Source organism: Lissotriton helveticus, chromosome 9 (assembly GCF_964261635.1).
Source record: "Lissotriton helveticus chromosome 9, aLisHel1.1, whole genome shotgun sequence".
NCBI classification, from domain to species: domain Eukaryota; kingdom Metazoa; phylum Chordata; class Amphibia; order Caudata; family Salamandridae; genus Lissotriton; species Lissotriton helveticus.
Genome location: NC_136070.1, coordinates 23,883,207 through 23,895,606, shown reverse-complemented (window position 1 = coordinate 23,895,606; position 12,400 = coordinate 23,883,207). Strand labels below are relative to the sequence as shown.

The 12,400-nt window shown below is 51.8% G+C and overlaps 1 protein-coding gene across 1 annotated transcript in view; it reads left to right on the top strand.

Annotated features, from left to right (window-relative positions):
* Positions 1-12,400, top strand: part of NPAS3 (neuronal PAS domain protein 3) — a 1,515,755-nt gene that overhangs the window by 1,369,256 nt on the left and 134,099 nt on the right. Inside the window, exon 10 of the mRNA XM_078659389.1 lies at positions 115-233. Coding sequence (XP_078515515.1) covers positions 115-233 — 119 coding nt within the window. The remainder of the gene's footprint in view (positions 1-114; positions 234-12,400) is intronic.

The window sequence follows — 12,400 nt, the reverse complement described above, 5'->3', positions numbered from 1 at the left end:
CAGTGATGTGCAGTTTCTTCAGCGATGTGCTTTGCCAATGCTTGTTGCCCACAGCGGGCCGAATACTGCCTCCAAGGTGGTGCTAACATGGTGCTTCTCTTTTGTCTTGTCTAGTGGAGTCCACCAGCCCCAGCCTCATGACCGCGGACACCTGCCTGGAACGCGCCTTCTTCATCCGCATGAAGTCTTCGCTGACCAAGAGGGGCGTGCACATCAAGTCTTCCGGATACAAGGTACTGGCAAGAACCAAACTGTGAAACACAACCTGGCACTCAATGGATGGCTCCAAGATAGAGTTGTGCAGAATGTCAAGGTGTTCCTGTTGTTGGGGGTCAGGATCCCTCACTGTGGGTGGTGACGTGGCAATAACTGGTGCCGGGTCAAAGGTACCACAGAGCGGAGAGTAACATGTCTTCCAGCCCCACAAGGAACACATGTCACATGTTGTGCCTCCCTGGGCCCTGCCGGAGCCTTGACTGTTCCAACTCGAACGTGTCCTTAGCGTAGGGTGCCCGGATTTTGATTAGAGAAAAGCAGGACAGGCCAGACATAAAAGTAGGACTAAAGCCTTTACCTCACTGACATAAAAGTAGGACTAAAGCCTTTACCTCACTGACATAAAAGTAGGACAAAAGCCTTTACCTCCCTGACATGAAAGTAGGACTAACGCCTTTACCTCACTGACATAAAAGTAGGACTAAAGCCTTTACCTCACTTTTATGTCTGGCCTGTCCCGATGTTGTGTAGCCTTGAAATGTGTACACACACGCAAGCACACACACGTGTAAGTGTGTATTGGTCACGGTGCTTCCACAGAGAGATAAAAACTTTTAACAAAACACAAGAAAGCTGACAAACACTTACTACAGAAGAGTGCAATAGCAGCACGTGTGACTTTGAACACAGAGATGGTGAAAGGGTATCCCTGGTCACATGAGGGTTCTGTATAGGGTTTTGGAGTGTACAAGAAAAATTGGCGCCTGAGCTAGTAGCAGTAAATGTGAGCAGAATAACAAGATACGAACGGTGCAACACGGTCAGAGGACACCTAAAAACCTCTGTAGGGGTTGGCAAGGAAGGGTCCAACCGAATTAGATACAACACAAATCGTGTGCACACGTTATGTTAAGTCAATAATGAAGGTTTTCAAAAGTGAAGAGTCACGAGCCAACTGCTCGCTTGACGAAACACGTGTCGGCTGGTTGTTTTTTGTCTCGATGTCACCCTTCCAGAAAGGAAGGTCTAATACATTACATTTGAAGGAAACCATCTATATGAATCCACCTTGTTTCATTACTCACAATGTTGCCCTTTTTACTTTTGAAAACCTTCATTATTGACATAACATAACGTGTGCACAGGATTTGTGTTGTATCCCTGGTAACATGTTTGGGAAGTGTTGCTCTAGTGGCTTTGAGGGTCAGTGAAGGGACATAGAATTAAATAGTCCACATTGCAGAACCCGACAAGACCCAGTAGAAGGCAATCGCCAGAACGCGTCGGTCTGAACTAAAGTATGGAGCAGAACTTTGTGTGAGAGCCACGTAAATGGAATCATGAAGAAATAAGAATAAAGAAAATTTTAAATTTGGATGCTGTCGTTCTTGGATGGTGCTACTGCGTGAGGTGCTCACGAAACGGAATGCCCAAATGGACATATATATACATCCCACACATTTACAACCTACTTATAAATAACATTAGCTATGCCACAACCCTTTGCACCCGCTGCCATCCATCCCAACTCTGTCGCTATGTCTCCCCATCTGTGGCAGAGTGCATGCAGCCACAGGCCGAAAGAAACTATGGGGCTCATTGACAAGCCCCTTGCGCTGCCGGTGTGTCACTTTTTGTGGAACGTGTTAAAAAAGAGAGGGAGGAACCCTACTATTCAACAATAGGGACAGGGTAGATACAGTTGGCAAAACTAAGGCGTCCCAAATAACATACACAAGTTTGCGTGTGTTCTAGGCAAAATAACTTATTACACTAGAATTTATATTGACATTGTCCGGCAATATATAGCAAGAGAATCAGAACGTCAGCAAACACTAAATGATAAAAAAACAAAAAATACAATATATAAAAAACAAAATTTCAATTTATTACACAAAGTTTAAAAACAGTTCATACATAAAAAGATTTCATGATTACACTTAAAAAAACATTTCATGATTACACTTAAGAAAACAAAGTCGACGCTGCGTTTCGGTGATTCACAAAGATGTTCACCTTCTTCAGGACAGTTTTCTAAACGGTAAAAAATCAATTTATAATATCATTACTCATAAGTGTTTGTGACGACAACCTCTGTTAAATCCACATTGCTTTTTATTGCCCTGTACTATCTCTCTGGTACTTACACAATCTTATCACAATGAGTCCCCTATGATGTTCAAAAACCATGTCAGAGAGGAACAAGAACCACACTCACATAATACTTTAAACAATATTTTAAACAGCATTAAACAATAATTTAAACAGCATTCTCTTAAATCATTAATCAATATAAATCTTCTTAAAAGAAGAGAACTTATAAGTCTAATATTTGAAAAGCGTATTATGATAGTCATACCTCACTTTGCCACGAGGCTACGCCTACTGTCAGTTTAACTCTAGATCAATGTAGGGAGGATGAAATGGAGATAAAATTTCATAAAGATATCACCCAAGATTAATACCTAATAATGTATAGAAACTCGTTTCAGGGCAATAAAATGCAATGTGGATAGAGTGAAGGGCTTTGCACCCCTGAGCCACTCCCCTGACCCATCTATTCCTGGAGTGAAGGGCTTTTCACCCCTGAGCCAATCCCCTGACCTATCTATTCCTAGAATGAAGGGCTTTGCACCCCTGAGCCACTCCCCTGACCTATCTATTCCTGGAGTGAAGGGCTGTGCACCCCTTAGCCACTCCCCTGACCCATCTATTCCTAGAGTGAAGGGATTTGCACCCCTGAGCCACTCCCCTGACCCATCTATTCCTAGAGTGAAGGGCTTTTCACCCCTGAGCCAATCCCCTGACCCATCTATTCCTAGAGTGAAGGGCTGTGCACCCCTAAGCCACTCCCCTGACCTATCTATTCCTAGAGTAAAGGGCTGTGCACCCCTGGGCCACTCCCCTGACCCATCTATTCCTATAGTGAATGGCTTTGCACCCCTGAGCCACTCCCCTGGCCCATCTATTCCTAGAGTGAAGGGCTTTGCACCCCTGAGTCACTCCCCTGACCCATCTATTCCTAGAGTGAAGGGCTTTTCACCCCTGAGCCAATCCCCTTACCTATCTATTCCTAGAGTGAAGGGCTTTGCACCCCTGAGCCACTCCCCTGACCTATCTATTCCTAGAGTGAAGGGCTGTGAACCCCTGAGCCACTCCCCTGACCCATCTATTCCTAGAGTGAAGGGCTTTGCACCCATGAGCCAATCCCCTGACCCATCTATTCCTAGAGTGAAGGGCTTTGCACCCCTGAGCCAATCCCCTGACCCATATATTCCTAGAGTGAAGGGCTTTGCACCCCTGACCCATCTATTCCTAGAGTGAAGGGCTCGGCACCCCTGCGTCAATCTCTTGACCCATCTATTCCTAGAATAAAGGGCTGTGCACCCCTGTGCCAATCCCTTGACCCATCTGTGTATAGACTGAAGGGCTGGGCACCCCTGAGTGCTGGGCACCCCTGAGCCAATCTCCAGACCCATCAAACTGTAAAGTGAAGGGCTGTGCACCCCTGCGCCAATCCCTTGACCCATCTGTGTATAGACTGAAGGGCTGGGCACCCCTGAGTGCTGGGCACCCCTGAGCCAATCACCATACCCATCAAACTGTAAAGTGAAGGGCTGTGCACCCCTGCGCCACTCCCCCGACCCATCTATTCCTAGAGTAAAGGGCTGTGCACCCCTGCGCCACTCCCCCGACCTATCTATTCCTAGAGTAAATGGCTGTGCACCCCTGCGCCACTCCCCTGACCCATCTATTTCTAGAGTAGAGGGCTTTGCACCCCTGAGCCACTCCCCTGACCCATCTATTCCTAGAGTAAAGGGCTGTGCACCCCTGCGCCACTCCCCTGACCCATCTATTCCTAGAGTAAAGGGCTGTGCACCCCTGCGCCACTCCCCCGACCTATCTATTCCTAGAGCAAAGGGCTGTGCACCCCTGCAACACTCCCCTGACCCATCTATTTCTAGAGTAGAGGGCTTTGCACCCCTGAGCCAATCCCCTGACCCATCTATTCCTAGAATAAAGGGCTGTGCACCCCTGAGCCAATCCCCTGACCCATCTATTCCTAGAGTAAAGGGCTGTGCACCCCTGCGCCACTCCCCTGACCCATCTATTCCTAGAGTAAAGGGCTGTGCACCCCTGCGCCACTCCCCTGACCCATCTATTTCTAGAGTAGAGGGCTTTGCACCCCTGAGCCAATCCCCTGACCCATCTATTCCTAGAATAAAGGGCTGTGCACCCCTGAGCCACTCCCCTGACCCATCTATTCCTAGAGTGAAGGGCTTTGCACCCCTGAGCCAATCCCCTGACCCATCTATTCCTAGAATAAAGGGCTGTGCACCCCTGAGCCACTCCCCTGACCCATCTATTCCTAGAGTAAAGGGCTGTGCACCCCTGCGCCACTCCCCTGACCCATCTATTCCTAGAGTAAAGGGCTGTGCACCCCTGTGCCACTGCCCTGACCCATCTATTCCTAGAGTAAAGGGCTGTGCACCCCTGTGCCACTCCCCTGACCCATCTATTCCTAGAGTAAAGGGCTTTGCACCCCTGGGCCAATCCCTTGATCCATCTATTCCTAGAGTGAAGGGCTGTGAACCCCTGAGCCAATCCCTTGACCCATCTGTGTATAGACTGAAGGGCTGGGCACCCCTGAGTGCTGGGCACCCCTGAGCCAATCACCATACCCATCAAACTGTAAAGTGAAGGGCTGTGCACCCCTGCGCCACTCCCCCGACCCATCTATTCCTAGAGTAAAGGGCTGTGCACCCCTGTGCCACTCCCCTGACCTATCTATTCTTAGAATAAAGGGCTGTGCACCCCTGCGCCAATCCCCCGACCCATCTATTCCTAGAGTAAAGGGCTGTGCACCCCTGTGCCACTCCCCTGACCTATCTATTCCTAGAATAAAGGGCTGTGCACCCCTGCGCCACTCCCCTGACCCATCTATTTCTAGAGTAGAGGGCTTTGCACCCCTGAGCCAATCCCCTGACCCATCTATTCCTAGAATAAAGGGCTGTGCACCCCTGAGCCACTCCCCTGACCCATCTATTCCTAGAGTGAAGGGCTTTGCACCCCTGAGCCAATCCCCTGACCCATCTATTCCTAGAGTAAAGGGCTCGGCACCCCTGACCCATCTATTCCTAGAATAAAGGGCTGTGCACCCCTGAGCCACTCCCCTGACCCATCTATTCCTAGAGTAAAGGGCTGTGCACCCCTGCGCCACTCCCCTGACCCATCTATTCCTAGAGTAAAGGGCTGTGCACCCCTGTGCCACTCCCCTGACCCATCTATTCCTAGAGTAAAGGGCTGTGCACCCCTGCGCCACTCCCCTGACCCATCTATTCCTAGAGTAAAGGGCTTTGCACCCCTGAGCCACTCCCCTGACCCATCTATTCCTAGAGTAAAGGGCTGTGCACCCCTGCGCCACTCCCCTGGCCCATCTATTCCTAGAGTGAAGGGCTTTGCACCCCTGAGTCACTCCCCTGACCCATCTATTCCTAGAGTGAAGGGCTTTTCACCCCTGAGCCAATCCCCTGACCCATCTATTCCTAGAATAAAGGGCTGTGCACCCCTGAGCCAATCCCCTGACCCATCTATTTATAGAGTAGAGGGCTTTGCACCCCTGCGCCACTCCCCTGACCCATCTATTCCTAGAGTAAAGGGCTTTGCACCCCTGGGCCAATCCCTTGACCCATCTGTGTATAGACTGAAGGGCTGGGCACCCCTGAGTGCTGGGCACCCCTGAGCCAATCACCATTCCCATCAAACTGTAAAGTGAAGGGCTGTGCACCCCTGCGCCACTCCCCCGACCCATCTATTCCTAGAGTAAAGGGCTGTGCACCCCTGCGCCACTCCCCTGACCCATCTATTCCTAGAGTAAAGGGCTGTGCACCCCTGAGCCAATCCCCTGACCCATCTATTCCTAGAATAAAGGGCTGTGCACCCCTGAGCCACTCCCCTGACCCATCTATTCCTAGAATAAAGGGCTGTGCACCCCTGTGCCACTCCCCTGACCCATCTATTCCTAGAGTAAAGGGCTGTGCACCCCTGCGCCACTCCCCTGACCCATCTATTCCTAGAGTAAAGGGCTTTGCACCCCTGAGCCACTCCCCTGACCCATCTATTCCTAGAGTAAAGGGCTGTGCACCCCTGCGCCACTCCCCTGACCCATCTATTCCTATAGTGAATGGCTTTGCACCCCTGAGCCACTCCCCTGGCCCATCTATTCCTAGAGTGAAGGGCTTTGCACCCCTGAGTCACTCCCCTGACCCATCTATTCCTAGAGTGAAGGGCTTTTCACCCCTGAGCCAATCCCCTGACCCATCTATTCCTAGAATAAAGGGCTGTGCACCCCTGAGCCAATCCCCTGACCCATCTATTTATAGAGTAGAGGGCTTTGCACCCCTGAGCCAATCCCCTGACCCATCTATTCCTAGAATAAAGGGCTGTGCACCCCTGTGCCACTCCCCTGACCCATCTATTCCTAGAGTAAAGGGCTGTGCACCCCTGCGCCACTCCCCTGACCCATCTATTCCTAGAGTAAAGGGCTGTGCACCCCTGCGCCACTCCCCCGACCTATCTATTCCTAGAGCAAAGGGCTGTGCACCCCTGCAACACTCCCCTGACCCATCTATTTCTAGAGTAGAGGGCTTTGCACCCCTGAGCCAATCCCCTGACCCATCTATTCCTAGAATAAAGGGCTGTGCACCCCTGAGCCAATCCCCTGACCCATCTATTCCTAGAGTAAAGGGCTGTGCACCCCTGCGCCACTCCCCTGACCCATCTATTCCTAGAGTAAAGGGCTGTGCACCCCTGCGCCACTCCCCTGACCCATCTATTTCTAGAGTAGAGGGCTTTGCACCCCTGAGCCAATCCCCTGACCCATCTATTCTTAGAATAAAGGGCTGTGCACCCCTGAGCCACTCCCCTGACCCATCTATTCCTAGAGTGAAGGGCTTTGCACCCCTGAGCCAATCCCCTGACCCATCTATTCCTAGAATAAAGGGCTGTGCACCCCTGAGCCACTCCCCTGACCCATCTATTCCTAGAGTAAAGGGCTGTGCACCCCTGCGCCACTCCCCTGACCCATCTATTCCTAGAGTAAAGGGCTGTGCACCCCTGTGCCACTGCCCTGACCCATCTATTCCTAGAGTAAAGGGCTGTGCACCCCTGCGCCACTCCCCTGACCCATCTATTCCTAAAGCAAAGGGCTGTGCACCCCTGCGCCACTCCCCTGACCCATCTATTCCTAGAGCAAAGGGCTGTGCACCCCTGAGCCAATCCCCTGACCTATCTATTCCTAGAGTGAAGGGCTTTGCACCCCTGAGCCACTCCCCTGACCCATCTATTCCTAGAGTAGAGGGCTTTGCACCCCTGAGCCAATCCCCTGACACATCTATTCCTAGAATAAAGGGCTGTGCACCCCTGTGCCACTCCCCTGACCCATCTATTCCTAGAGTAAAGGGCTGTACACCCCTGAGCCACTCCCCTGACCCATCTATTCCTAGAGTAAAGGGCTGTGCACCCCTGCGCCACTCCCCTGACCCATCTATTCCTAGAATAAAGGGCTTTGCACCCCTGAGCCAATCCCCTGACCCATCTATTCCTAGAATAAAGGGCTGTGCACCCCTGAGCCAATCCCCTGACCCATCTATTTCTAGAGTAGAGGGCTTTGCACCCCTGAGCCAATCCCCTGACCCATCTATTCCTAGAGTAAAGGGCTGTGCACCCCTGTGCCACTCCCCTGACCCATCTATTCCTAGAGTAAAGGGCTGTGCACCCCTGTGCCACTCCCCTGACCCATCTATTCCTAGAATAAAGGGCTGTGCACCCCTGAGCCAATCCCCTGACCCATCTATTTCTAGAGTAGAGGGCTTTGCACCCCTGAGCCAATCCCCTGACCCATCTATTCCTAGAATAAAGGGCTGTGCAACCCTGAGCCACTCCCCTGACCCATCTATTCCTAGAATAAAGGGCTGTACACCCCTGAGCCACTCCCCTGACCCATCTATTCCTAGAGTAAAGGGCTGTGCACCCCTGCGCCACTCCCCTGACCCATCTATTCCTAGAGTAAAGGGCTGTGCACCCCTGTGCCACTCCCCTAACCCATCTATTCCTAGAGTAAAGGGCTGTGCACCCCTGTGCCACTCCCCTGACCCATCTATTCCTAGAATAAAGGGCTGTGCACCCCTGAGCCAATCCCCTGACCCATCTATTTCTAGAGTAGAGGGCTTTGCACCCCTGAGCCAATCCCCTGACCCATCTATTCCTAGAATAAAGGGCTGTGCACCCCTGAGCCACTCCCCTGACCCATCTATTCCTAGAATAAAGGGCTGTACACCCCTGAGCCACTCCCCTGACCCATCTATTCCTAGAGTAAAGGGCTGTACACCCCTGCGCCACTCCCCTGACCCATCTATTCCTAGAGTAAAGGGCTGTGCACCCCTGTGCCACTCCCCTGACCCATCTATTCCTAGAGTAAAGGGCTGTGCACCCCTGCGCCACTCCCCTGACCCATCTATTTCTAGAGTAGAGGGCTTTGCACCCCTGTGCCACTCCCCTGACCCATCTATTCCTAGAGTAAAGGGCTGTGCACCCCTGTGCCACTCCCCTGACCCATCTATTCCTAGAGTAAAGGGCTTTGCACCCCTGTGCCACTCCCCTGACCCATCTATTCCTAGAGTGAAGGGCTGTGCACCCCTGTGCCACTCCCCTGACCCATCTATTCCTAGAGTGAAGGGCTTTGCACCCCTGAGCCAATCCCCTGACCTATCTATTCCTAGAGTGAAGGGCTTTGCACCCCTGACCCAGCTATTCCTAGAGTGAAGGGCTTTGCACCCCTGAGCAAATCCTCTGCCCCATCAATCCTTAGAGGGAAGGGTTGTGCACCCCTGAGCCACTCCCCTGACCCATCTATTCCTAGAGTAAAGGGCTGTGCACCCCAGCGCCACTCCCCTGACCCATCTATTCCTAGAGTAAAGGGCTGTGCACCCCTGCGCCACTCCCCTGACCCATCTATTTCTAGAGTAGAGGGCTTTGCACCCCTGAGCCAATCCACTTACCCATCTATTCCTAGAATAAAGGGCTGTGCACCCCTGAGCCAATCCCCTGACCCATCTATTTATAGAGTAGAGGGCTTTGCACCCCTGAGCCAATCCCCTGACCCATCTATTCCTAGAATAAAGGGCTGTGCACCCCTGTGCCACTCCCCTGACCTATCTATTCCTAGAGCAAAGGGCTGTGCACCCCTGCGCCACTCCCCTGACCCATCTATTTCTAGAGTAGAGGGCTTTGCACCCCTGAGCCAATCCACTGACCCATCTATTCCTAGAATAAAGGGCTGTGCACCCCTGAGCCAATCCCCTGACCCATCTATTTATAGAGTAAAGGGCTGTGCACCCCTGTGCCACTCCCCTGACCCATCTATTCCTAGAGTAAAGGGCTTTGCACCCCTGAGCAAATCCTCTGCCCCATCAATCCTTAGAGGGAAGGGTTGTGCACCCCTGAGCCACTCCCCTGACCCATCTATTCCTAGAGTAAAGGGCTGTGCACCCCTGCGCCACTCCCCTGACCCATCTATTCCTAGAGTAAAGGGCTGTGCACCCCTGCGCCACTCCCCTGACCCATCTATTTCTAGAGTAGAGGGCTTTGCACCCCTGAGCCAATCCACTGACCCATCTATTCCTAGAATAAAGGGCTGTGCACCCCTGAGCCAATCCCCTGACCCATCTATTTATAGAGTAGAGGGCTTTGCACCCCTGAGCCAATCCCCTGACCCATCTATTCCTAGAATAAAGGGCTGTGCACCCCTGTGCCACTCCCCTGACCTATCTATTCCTAGAGCAAAGGGCTGTGCACCCCTGCGCCACTCCCCTGACCCATCTATTTCTAGAGTAGAGGGCTTTGCACCCCTGAGCCAATCCACTGACCCATCTATTCCTAGAATAAAGGGCTGTGCACCCCTGAGCCAATCCCCTGACCCATCTATTTATAGAGTAGAGGGCTTTGCACCCCTGAGCCAATCCCCTGACCCATCTATTCCTAGAATAAAGGGCTGTGCACCCCTGAGCCACTCCCCTGACCCATCTATTCCTAGAGTGAAGGGCTTTGCACCCCTGAGCCAATCCCCTGACCCATCTATTCCTAGAGTAAAGGGCTTTGCACCCCTGTGCCACTCCCCTGACCCATCTATTCCTAGAGTAAAGGGCTGTGCACCCCTGCGCCACTCCCCTGACCCATCTATTCCTAGAGTAAAGGGCTGTGCACCCCTGCGCCACTCCCCTGACCCATCTATTCCTAGAGTAAAGGGCTGTGCACCCCTGTGCCACTCCCCTGACCCATCTATTCCTAGAGTAAAGGGCTTTGCACCCCTGTGCCACTCCCCCGACCTATCTATTCCTAGAGTAAAGGGCTGTGCACCCCTGTGCCACTCCCCTGGCCCATCTATTCCTAGAGTGAAGGGCTGTGCACCCCTGCGCCAATCCCCTGACCCAGCTATTCCTAGAGTGAAGGGCTTTGCACCCCTGAGCCAATCCCCTGACCCATCTATTCCTAGAGTGAAGGGCTTTGCACCCCTGACCCAGCTATTCCTAGAGTGAAGGGCTTTGCACCCCTGAGCCAATCCCTGACTCATCTATTCCTAGAGGGAAGGGCTTTGCACCCCTGACCCAGCTATTCCTAGAGTGAAGGGCTTTGCACCCCTGAGCCAATCCTCTGCCCCATCAATCCTTAGAGGGAAGGGTTGTGCACCCCTGAGCCACTCCCCTGACCCATCTATTCCTAGAGTAAAGGGCTGTGCACCCCTGTGCCACTCCCCTGACCCATCTATTCCTAGAGTAAAGGGCTTTGCACCCCTGTGCCACTCCCCCGACCTATCTATTCCTAGAGTAAAGGGCTGTGCACCCCTGTGCCACTCCCCTGGCACATCTATTCCTAGAGTGAAGGGCTGTGCACCCCTGCGCCAATCCCCTGACCCAGCTATTCCTAGAGTGAAGGGCTTTGCACCCCTGAGCCAATCTCCAGACCCATCAAACTGTAAAGTGAAGGGCTGTGCACCCCTGCGCCAATCCCCCGACCCATCTATACAAGTTTTAGGCTCTGTCCCTTTCTCAGTCATCTGAGTGGCCAATCCAGTTATATCGCTCCCTCCTGATGTCAATCCACTGAGCCACCCGCGGTTGGAGGTGGCAGGGTCTGTACCCCTCTGCCAATCCCCTGTGACCGGTGACTGGCTCTGTCCCCTTTGTCCATCGTCTGATGGATCCAGCCCTACAGGGGCCAGGGTATTCGAACCATCGCCCGTGGCAGCGGTGAGCTCAGGGCACCAGCCCTAAAGTCAGAAGTGGAGGACTAACCAAGTTAGGCAGTATGCAAGTGACATCACGGCGTGTGACTTCACAGTGTGTGACATCATGGCGTGTGACTTCACAGTGCGTGACATCACGGCGTGTGACTTCACAGTGCGTGACTTCACAGTGTGTGACATCACGGCGTGTGACTTCACAGTGTGTGACATCACGGCGTGTGACATCGTACGTGGCATCAAAGGGATGTGGCATCACAACCAATGATCTTGAGGAAGTGACATCACAAGAAGTGACATCATATCTTAAGACCGCGCACATATGTTTAGCAGGTCTATCATACGTGCATTTGAGCGCATTACAATATTTAACAAATTAGATTTTGCATTGGAGTTGTGCCAGCCGCGTGGCAGTAAACCTTTCTACCTAATTGGTTGCAAAATCTGCATTTTAAAATAACTTATGGAGATCTTTGTGTGCCCGCAGAATCTCAGGGAACAGGGACAATGGTAAGATGGCTCTGGAAGAGAAAGTATTTGCTGGAGAGGTCTTTGTTTGACCTCGTCCAGGTTTTGAATCATGGTAGCACAGAGGGTTAATGTGTGTCCTACAAAGCACACTATGTAGCACACAGATGACAGGTTTTTATTTTATGTAAATGGGTTACTGCTTTTATCACAGAGATCCTTTTGTTACTTGCAGTTCATAAAGTGTAATCCTTCTAATACAGCAGAGTGAGGTAGGAAGGGCACGTGACTCCTACGCCTTGTAACCCTCACTGTCTCATGTAACACATCCTGTACATTGATTTACACACATATGATTCATTCTCAATGTGTAATGTGTATGTCTGGTGGCGCAGTGGCCGATTGCATCCCCTGTAA